Source organism: Prionailurus viverrinus, chromosome A1, assembly GCF_022837055.1.
Source record: "Prionailurus viverrinus isolate Anna chromosome A1, UM_Priviv_1.0, whole genome shotgun sequence".
In the NCBI taxonomy this organism is placed as follows: Eukaryota; Metazoa; Chordata; class Mammalia; order Carnivora; family Felidae; genus Prionailurus; species Prionailurus viverrinus.
In genome coordinates, this window is record NC_062561.1 from 200,610,208 (window position 1) to 200,621,226 (window position 11,019).

Below are 11,019 nucleotides of genomic sequence, written 5' to 3' on the forward strand. Positions count from 1 at the left end.
TATGTCCATACAATGGAATATTATTTATCAATAAACAGGAATAAAGTATTGATTGATGCCACAACTTGGATAAACCTTGAAAACATTATGCTAAGTAAAAGAAGCTAGTCACAAAAGATCATATGTGATTGCATTTGTGTGAAATGTCCAGAGCTGGCAAATCTACAGACACGGAAAGTAGATTCTTTGTTGCCTAAGACTGGGGGAAAGGGAGAAACAGAAGTAAAAGCTAGTGGGCACAGAGTTTCTTTTGGGGGTCATAAAAATGTTCTACAATTGGCTATGAATGGTTGTACAACACTGTGAATATACTAACAACCATCAAATTTTACTTTATGTGAGTGAATTTTATGGAATATAAGTTATATCTCAATGAAATTGTTATTTAAAAAACCACAAACTTGGGTAGCTTAGTTGGTTAAGTGTCCAACTTCAGCTCAGGTCATGATCTCACAGTTCGTGAGTTCAAGCTCCGGAGCAGACAGCACAGAGCCTGCTTAGGATCCTCTGTCACCCTCTCTCTTCCCCTCCCCTGCTCACTTTCTTTCTCAAAAATAAACATTAAAAAAAAAAAAAAAGAGCCACAATGAAATATCATTATACATCTATTAAAATGGCTAAATTAAAAAATCCTGACAATATCACTGTTAATAAGACACAGAGTGACAAAACTTTCATACATTGCTAGTGAAAAAGGAAAATGATACAACCACTATGGAAAATGGTTTATTAGTATCTTATAAAATTAAACAAATACTACCAATGACCCAGGAATCTCCCTCCCGGGTAGCTACTCTAGAAAAATGAAATCATGTTCATACAACTCCTGTACACAAATATTTACTATAGTGGCTCTACTTATAAGTATTAAAAACCAAAAATAAGGACATTTGGTCCTTCAAGGGGTGAATGGATAAATTGTGTGGTACATCCACAAAATATGTACCACTTAGCCATAAAAAAGAATAAACTATAGATACACACAACAACTCAGGTAATCTCAAAGGCATTATGTTGAGTGAAAGACACCAATCTTCACAAGATTGTATACTGCCTGGTTCCACTTATATTATATTCTCAAAACTACAAAACTATGGAGATGAAGAAAAGATAACTTACTGCCAGGGTCTAGAGTCAGGAGGGATAACATGAGGGAGTCTTTCAGGGTGATGGAGTCTTTCAGGGTGATGAATTCTTTCAATATTCTGTATCCTGACTACTGTGGTGATTACACAAATCTATACATGTATTAAATTCTAAAAACTGTTCACCAAAAGGAAAAAGTGAATTTTTCTTTATAATTTTAAAAATAAAAATTTTTAAATTCCAACTTAAAGTCAACTTTTCTCTTTAATTCAATTTCAACTCACTAAGTTATCACCTCTGGTAATTTCATTTAGTTAACAGTATACAGCTCAAAGAAAGATACTGGCAAAATGGAATATATCCTAAGGAGTACCAAGAGGTAGTAAATCATTAAGAAATCTGGTAATAAATTAATAAAGGGTAAAAAAACAAAACAACACACAATATATGCTAAGTCTAGAGCATACACTTAAAGGGGAGAATGAGTAATGACAAATATCTTAAATTATCTGAAAGGCTGACATATGCATGGGGTTAGAATTTTTCTACACAGTATTAAAGGGAATATCACTTACCAACGAATCTAAAAGTAGAACATTTTCTAGGGTTACCAGAAATTTACCATTTATTCCTCAAGTGTTAGATAATCAAGAAACAGGAAATTCTAGAGATTCCTGCATACACAAGAGGTCAGGCAGGAATATCCTAGAGTTTTCTCCCAACTCAAACACTGTATGAATCTAATGACTATTACTTCTAGCGTTAACCTAGCAAAGTAAAAGGTACTGAACATCTAAAAAGGTAACCCTTCCTGCCAAAATATCACCTTTCATTGCATAAAGGTAAATATTACAAGGTAAAAATTTGAGTTCCAATAAATACATACAAAATCTTACAAAATAAATACAAAATCTTAACAAAAGCCATATTGAGATCCATTTTATTTTCCCAAATCTTATTTATACTAAGGATATTAAAATTAAACTCAAATTATTAATGCCTAATTAAATCTAATTTCATTAGACTTAAAAGACAAAAGTTATAAATATAAATTTCATGCAAATTTCTGTAAGTATATTGAAGAAATCTCCTGAAAAAGAAGTGCTCTTTCCACACAAAAAGTGGTAGTCCTCAAAAGAGCCAAAACATCTGTATTCACTTTAAAGCTCATCAAGACAGACTGACATTTTTAGGAGAAGCATATGGCTTGCTGAACAGTCATCTAGAACAGGATCTTTTGTCTAGTAAACCCTATTCAAGGACCATTTACTTATGTATAGAGTGGCTGAATAAAGGAAAGAACATATTTTCGAGTCCTAGAAAACACAAAGAAATAAACTCTTCATCTAGCTTTGTTAAGGATACAGCAAAACATATTACAAAGCAGCCAGATTTTTACTCTGAGACTGTGCCCTCAACATCTGAAACAATTCTAAGAAATCACTGAAACAAAAGAACTCTAGAAAAGCATGCAACTTTCTTAGAGAACTATATCCAGCCAAAGACCACCTCCCTAAAAAAGGCATTTCCATTTTAAAGGATAAAACACTTTCTTCTTAAAACTTTGAAGGGCAGAGTTCAACAGCTGCGCTATATTAAACCTGAGCTCTTCCAAAAGGAAGAACAAGAGTCTCTAGAGAGCGAGTAACATGGCCTGCTTTCTCCAAAATTACCAAAATGCCTGCTCTCCCTCAAAGGAAAATTTCTCCAAGAAACAGCTTCCATCCAGTGCATGGGTGAAAAGCATAAAGCTTAATTTAGATTAGGGAAATGTGCAAAGATGGAAGAATTTTTGTTTGTTTCTGGAAATCTCCACCCGACCCCCAAGGAAAAATGCATTTTGAAGTCTTTTCATGATATAGCATGGAAACTATTTTAAAACACACAAACGGTAATTTTCAGACCTAGCTTCCCATCAGAATCACCAGAGTCAAGCCTCAAGTTAAACTTACTGAACTAATACATATTGGGGCCAAGGCATCTGAATTTTTTATGCACACAACAGGTGATTCTGATGTACAGCAAGGGTTTTAAAAAACCACTAAACTGGAGCATGATCCCATAAAGGAAAAAAATTAAGTCAATGCAAAAAGGTCACATTTGAGCAACTAACTAGTTCTAAAGAACCTAATGTTGTATTCACCTATCAAAATAAGACAAAAGAAAGAAAATTTGAAACAGGAATTCTGAATTGCTCTCATGCCACTACATAAAAGGCAAAAGAATTAGAATAGTTTGCTAAAATATAAAAATATTTAGATGAAAGTCACTGTCAAGAATCTGGCCACTCCAAAATTCAGGTACAATAAAGTTCCATCAGGGTCTTTGGACACTGCAAACTAAAAAAGAAAAGTTATAATAGTAGCTCATGTATTATATGTAATTATCTGTGAACCTTAAAAAAGCTTAAGGTTTTAATCGCAACAAAGTAAATTTCAGCCATCATCAGAGCTTCATTAAGCCTACTTTATTTTACTCAAATCCTAACAGGTTTACTTGGTTGGTATTCAAACTCATGATAAATGAAAAAGGGTAGTGAAACTGCTAAAGAGAGGCAGACCAGTCAAGGAAGGACACAAAAACACTATTAAAAAGCAGACAAAGAACTCAGAAAGTATAGCAGACACTTGATAGTTTTTAAAGGCATCAGAATACAATAACTTTTTCCTAATGATCACTGGAGTAAGAAAAAAAGAAAAATATATTCCATTTACCTTGTTTAAAACATGTATTACTTGCATTTTGTTTAAGGGGTAAGAAAGTATCATAATCAAGTCACATATACAAAGTTTCTCAGCAAAAATAATTACCAAACTTAGGGGGAAAAATCCTTATTACAAAAAAAAGAAAACAAATTCCTCATTTGGAGACTGTCACTGTACAAAAAGGAACAGTGAAAGTAAAGAGCATCAGATAGTTTCTCAAATACAGACATCCTGCTAAAAGAAAAACAGAGAAGACACTGAGGTTTTACTCTTAGCAGACATACTTCTCATTAGTAAAGTCAACATGTTCCTTGGCTGCTAAACCAGACTATTTCCTAGCAATGTAAATTTTAAAATGTTTCCTCATCTGAAAAATGAGAAAAATAACACCTAAGTTCATAGGGTCACTGTGAGAAATATGTAAGATAATGCAGGTAAAGTCACTGGCTAATACACAGTGGCTAATACACAATGAGAAATAAAGGTCACCTATTATTAATTTGTGCTCAGAACAAATACTATAAAAATGATTCTCAACTTTAGACAACCAAGGGATATATTTTAGAAGCTTTTCCATGTGAAATAGTCTTGTTCTATATTCACCCATGCCTAGAAACTTCTTCAAACATGTCTAACAAAGGAACCAAGTTGCATCTTCTTTCTCCATTAAGCTCAATGTATCATTAATTTTTAAAAACTTCCTGTAAAATAACTTCCAGAAGGCAAGTCTGATAATCACATTTAGTTACTATTATGCCAAGAAAGTTATCATGTTCCATGAACACCCTTTCCCAAATAAATTCATTTCTACCTCTTTATAAAATTAGAGTACAAAAGAGTCAGGACACTTGTCAAAAGAAATTTCTGAGTACAAAAAAAATCTATTCATAAGTCAACTTCAGTCCAGATGTTAATAGAGTTTCAGGTCAATATTTTAATCTCAGACCACTGCAAGTAATTAGAAAAGAATATATGTAGTAGATATTTTATATTCACACTTATGTAGGTTAGTATTTGGCTTTCACTGATGAAGCTATTAACAGAAATACCACCTGTGGCTTCCTGCTTTTCCTCACAATCACACATCTCTAAATACGTATTTACTCACGTACGTGATCAACGTTTACTATTATTTGTGAACCATTACACTAGGTGCCATCAAGTATACAAAAATAAATAAAAATTTTTTCCAGCCCTCCAAAAGCCAGTGACCTCACTGATAACATTAGTCCATGTGCTAAAACCTGCTCATTTGCATGCAGGCGTGTGTGTGTAAAAAAGGTCAATATAGGTTATGTTGAGGCAACCAAAAATTCAAACATTTTTGTAACTCACAACGAAGATTTCTTTTTATTTTTTTAACGTTTATTTATGTTTGACAGAGAGAGAGAGAGAGAGAGAGATGGACAGAGAGAGAGAGAGAGAGAGAGAGAGAGCGAGCGAGCATGAGTGGGGGAGGGACAGAGAGAGAGGGAGACACAGAATCGGAAGCAGCCTCCAGGCTCCGAGCTATCAGCACAGAGCCCGACGCGGGGCTTGAACCCATGAACTGTGAGATCATGACCTGAGTTGAAGTTGGATGCTTAACCGACCGAGCCACCCAGGCGTCCCAAAGATTTATTTCTTAGTCACTTTATATTTTATACAACCTGTAAGAATCAGCTTCTAGCTTTGCTCCATGTGATCTTCATTCCAGGATCTAGACTAAAAGAAAAAAATCCCACCTAAAATGTCTATCCTATAGGCGAAGGGAAAAGGGACATGGCAAAACATGGGACAGCTCTTAAAGCTTCTGCTTGACATGGCATATTGTTGCCAGTAACATTTCATTGGCCAAAACAAATCACTTGACTAATGGAACAGCAATGTATAATCTTGTCACAGAAAACGGACGCAAATATTTTCAACAATACTACCACCTACCACAATATCTATCACCAAGATTAATGAAAAGAAAAATACTCAGGCTATTCAAACCAATAATAAAGTAGTGTTTACTTAGGTAAAGTTTACTATGTGCCAGACACTATTCTAATATTCATTAGTATTAAAATATTTAATTCTCCTAAGAACTCAACAAAGATCTCTACTACTGCTGAAACCTCATGAACCATTATGGGTATTTCTTAATGAGAAAAATAAGCAAAAGAATTAAACCTATTAAAGGGTATTTTAGAAATATTTCAAGCTCACTAAACTTGGCTTTGATATATTTCAAAGACAGCAAAAGTAGCTGCTTTTCAGAGAGGAATTTATCCACCTTATCTGAAGTAGAAGCCAATAACTGGCTTTAAATGTCCTAAATGTTTCTCAAATTTGGGCTCAGTTTCCCAGTAAGGTGTAATATACACAGAACCCTTGTCAACCTTAGGACTGTCAACTTCAGCACATCTTACTCACTGAAGGTTCCTGGCTTATCTAATGCTGAAAAAAGAAATAGTGTGACACAATAGAGCCAGAGATTGAAACACAAAATAAGGCTCACAAAAAAGATCCAGACATGGGGCACCTGGGTGTCTCAGGTGGTTAAGCATCCGACTCTTGACTTTGGCTCAGGCTCAGGGCATGATCTAATGGTTCATGAGTTTGAGCCCTGCGATGGGCTCTGTGCTGACAGTGTGGAGCCTGCTTAGGATTTTCTCTCTCTCCTTCTCTCTCTCTCTGCCCCTCCCCAGCTCGTGCTCTCACTCTCAAAATAAATAAATAAACTTAAAAAAAAAAAAAGTCTATACGCTTAGTCCTCACCACAGTCATTAATTAAGACCCTATGCAGACCCTAAGGAACTGTGTTTGAGGTAAACACAAGATTCAGTTCAAATTGAAAAGTGATGAAACTAGGGCTAGGCAATACACAAATGGGTTAAAAAAACAAAACAGAACAAAAAACACTGTATCAAACATGGAGTCCAGGGGCGCCTGGGTGGCGCAGTCGGTTAAGCGTCCGACTTCAGCCAGGTCACGATCTCGCGGTCCGTGAGTTCGAGCCCCGCGTCAGGCTCTGGGCTGATGGCTCAGAGCCTGGAGCCTGTTTCCGATTCTGTGTCTCCCTCTCTCTCTGCCCCTCCCCCGTTCATGCTCTGTCTCTCTCTGTCTCAAAAATAAATAAATGTTGAAACATGGAGTCCAAAGTATTGCTATTTTGAAAGAGCACCACTTTATCTAGCTTTTAGATTAAAATCCTAAATAGTTAAACTCACCCTGGGCAACTCTGTCAGAAAGTCAGGGAAAATAAGAATAAATGTGGGCCATTTATCCGGTTTTTCCCCCTTCTCATTCAGTCCAGAGAAATGAGAAGCACATGGAAACTGAGACTCACTCTGGAACATGAGCTCAGGAACCAGATCAACGGAATCATCTACACTGTTTAAACAATTTTTCTCCTTGTGTGTATGTTGTTGGGCTTTTTTGGTTTACTCTGGTTTTGTACTAATACACTGTAATTTCATACAAGTTAATGTAACAGCTTCTTTCCTTCTACTCACACTTTCTTCAGTATTTGTTCACTACTCCCTCCTTACCAACTGCCTTACTGATTCTACCCTTCATTTTATTCAAGTGATCTGAAAGGTTACATTATTTGCAAATGTTTTCTAAGCATTACAATAAAATGAATTATAGATTTAGATTACCCTATTAATTGGTACTCTCTCCACACACAACCTTTTCAGATCCTCATTACCTTCAAAACATAATGGAAAGACAATGCTTAAAGGATGAAAAGCCAATAATAGGTAAGAGAGAAGGGCCATAAATTTCCCTCAAGGGGAGATGAACATCACTAGTTCTCTGGACAAAAAAATGTGTTACAGAAAGCAAATAAATGGGGGCACCTGGCTAGCTCAGTCAGTACAGCATGCGACTCCTGGTCTCAGGATTGTGAGTTCCAGCCCCACACTGGGTGTAGAGATTACTTAAAAAATAAAATTTTTAAAAGGCAAATAAATGTGTCATTTGACTTGTGGTTAAAATTTGTTTTCTTTGTCTTTTACGTTTTTTAAAGTGTGAAACAAAGATCACTTTACATAATTTAATATTTTATTTTCAAATCTCTAACACATTTGCAAACAGAAACTCTTCAAATTTGCGTAAGTAGTACTAGTTATCATCAGTTTCTAAAATCCAGTATCTTAACTTCAACTACAATAACTGCTGACAAAATGGCTGACTCAGATATAGAATTTAGTTAGATACACAGTCATGTCTTAATTAGCCACGCACCAGTGTCCCCTTCAACTCTGTTTTGAGTTCTAGGGCTACTGTGAATACATTTTTACTTGGGAATGCAAAATTATTCTCCATAATGTCTAGGAGAACAAGAACTAACTTGGATCACCTCTCTTACAGCCCTAAGTCAACCAGTCGGGTATTTTATTTAGAGAAACACTTCCCATTCTTCAAGTCTTCATATGTACAATAGTTCACTACAATTTTTTTTTTACCTTTCCCCAATCTTAGCATCGTTATTTTTCAACAATTCTATATTATGTATGTATCCACTATTGCCTTCAAAGCTTTTCATAAGCCACTGACCCTATTCAGGACATTCTTCTCCCCCCCGCCCCAACACACCAAAACCTTAATAAAATTTACCTCACAAATCCTTTCTAATTAACTCTAGTTCTAACGCTCGGGATTCCCTTTATATTTAACACTAAATTAATTAGTATTTGACTAGACCCTCAATTTTTAACCACCCCCATCTGTCCCTGCAGTCTTCCCGTGTTATTCTAAGCACTCAGTGTAGTCTCCAGAGCATGCAAAAGGCATTCAATACATGCCCTGATTTATAATGGGCAGCGAAATAGCGATAAAACATAATGCTTTGCAGATAAACACACTACCGTGTTTACATGCTATTGTGTTAGTACCACAGTCAGGAAAATTCGCGTTAAGAGGGAAATCGAGGATTAATGCAGTCAGGAAAAAAAGCACCATCACAAAAACGCTCAAAGCAAAACAACAGCAACAATCTCTGAATTATTGTGAAGCTTTAATAAAATTCTTGATAGGAAGCCTCCCGGCATTACCACCAGCCTTTTAGAAATTACCTTCCAATATTACTAGCAATGGTATGTTCACTAACATTGAATTCCAACCAAGCAGGCTGATGAATAAAACAATCTTTCTGTTCAGAAACCCACTAATACCACTTAAAGCCATGTAAGGGAAAGAGGGATTTAACCCCAACAAGGCCTGGAGTGATGGACAAACAGGTGAAAAACGGAGGGGGTGCGTAAAGTGGGGAGAAAGACCAGTGAGACTCCTCCCCTTCTCTGGGGGCTAGGGCTCGGCTCGCAGCCCTGGAGACAACCCCACCCCACAGACCCTCTCTCACAGCAATAGTCCCAAAGTTTCCAAGAAACCAGAGGTCCTCCTCCCCTCATCCCCGCATTCACACCCCCACTCGCCTGGCCAGTGCCCCTGAAAAGCAGCTAGTCCCAAATCCAACCGCCCTCTCCGGAGGAAAGGGTCAGCAGAGAACGCTTTCCCAGAGGCCTTCTCCGGAACCCAGCCAGCAGAGACCTCCCCAAAAGTGGAGAGACCCCAGAAGCTTGAAGAAGAAGCCTGACAATCCTGTTACCTGGTAGGAACCCTGGAAGCGGAAATGGCCGCTACAGCCACTGCCCTTTTCCCCCACAACATTTGCCTCAGCGCCACTGACATTGAGACCGCCGCCATCTTGCTGCAGGCAAACGCCAGAACGGATCACCGGAAGGGACAAACTTCCTTCGTTCTCAAGCTTCTGGGGCTCCATCGTAATGAAGTGGGCTTTTGTTAATTTCATTTTTGTTTGGCGTTTTGTTAAATGCTGGAGTTCAGAAAAGAGGTAATAGGTTTGATTGAAAGAGATAAGAAGGAAAATGAATGGAAGAAAATGCAGCAGTGCATTCTGTAAATATTACCTCCACAAATTGTAATCCTTGTTTGTTGCTAGGACTGGTTGTTTACTGGTTATTCAATGAAAAGAACCCTCCCCCCCCCCCCCCCCACACACACATACACACACAGAAACGCAAAAAACATGGAAATTTTAAACACCTGCAACTCATAATTTTTTCAAAGGGCTGAGCATATTTAGGGCTGAGCCCACTGGAAGAGCCAGAGGGCTCTTTGGGTTCTTGAGAACCTAAAGTAGTACTTTTCCAAAGTGTTGCCAGATTCAGTATGCAAGCCCTCAGGAAAGGGCTGTATTTAGTTTGATGTTGTCTAGTTGTAACGATCATATTTTCCAGTTTGGACACATGGCCCGGAAAAGGATTATTTTTTTGACATGTAGGTTCATATGAAAAACTAATAGAACACAATATTTGAAACCCCCTGCCTTCCCAGTAAATTCTGATTGTGAGATCATAATACGTACACACCAAGAATATTATTAATGCTTCATGTATATAAAACAAAAATTATCTTTGGGGACAAGTGTTGGAAACATCCTTGTATTGTAAGCTACTGACCTTAAAAACGATTAACTGAATTATTGAAAATAAAAGGTTAGTTTGTGGGGTTTTGTTTTTAAAGAGATTTTTTTTTTTTAAGATTCCTGCTTTTAACGTTAAGCCTTTGGAAACATAACATGTATTAAAAGAAGAGGATTAACAGGAAGATGGGGGATAACTTGGTTCTGCATTATGACAAATTAAAAGAAAATACATAAGGAAAGAAGGAAAAGAAAGAGATTCAACACTGTAGCACCTTACACCTAGCTCTAAGGAGAGAAAGCCATGTCAAGGGAAAAGGGAAATGAACAGAAAGATGAAGGAAGGCAAAGGAGAAATGTCTCAGAGGGAATTTTCTTTTAAAGTTTTTATTTTGAAACAATTATAGATTTCACAAGAAGTTGCAAAAATAGTACAGATTTTTCAGCCAGTTTCTCCCATGGATTGTATCTTCCATAACTCTAGTACATACAAAGCCAAGAGACTGACATTGATGTAAAATGGTGGGATAGTCCTGTATCATTCTATCACATGTGTTAATTCATGACACCACTACCACAATCAAGATTCAGAATTATTTCAAAAGCACAAAGATCTCCAGAGTGCTACCATTTTATAGTAACTCCCAAGTTACAACTCTTGGTCATCGTTCAGTTGGCCTTTGAACAATGCAGGGGCTCAGGGGACCTGCACAGTTGAAAGTCCACATACAATTTTTGACTCCTCAAAGCTCAACTACTAATAGCCTACTATTGATCAGAAGACTTACCAATGACATAAACAATGAACAC

At 36.9% G+C, this 11,019-nt stretch overlaps 1 protein-coding gene across 1 annotated transcript in view; it reads right to left on the bottom strand.

Annotated features, from left to right (window-relative positions):
• Positions 1–9,492, bottom strand: part of NDUFS4 (NADH:ubiquinone oxidoreductase subunit S4) — a 113,297-nt gene extending 103,805 nt beyond the window's left edge. Inside the window, exon 1 of the mRNA XM_047867389.1 lies at positions 9,373–9,492. Coding sequence (XP_047723345.1) covers positions 9,373–9,470 — 98 coding nt within the window. The 5' untranslated portion in view covers positions 9,471–9,492. The remainder of the gene's footprint in view (positions 1–9,372) is intronic.
• Positions 9,493–11,019: the final 1,527 nt, after the last annotated feature.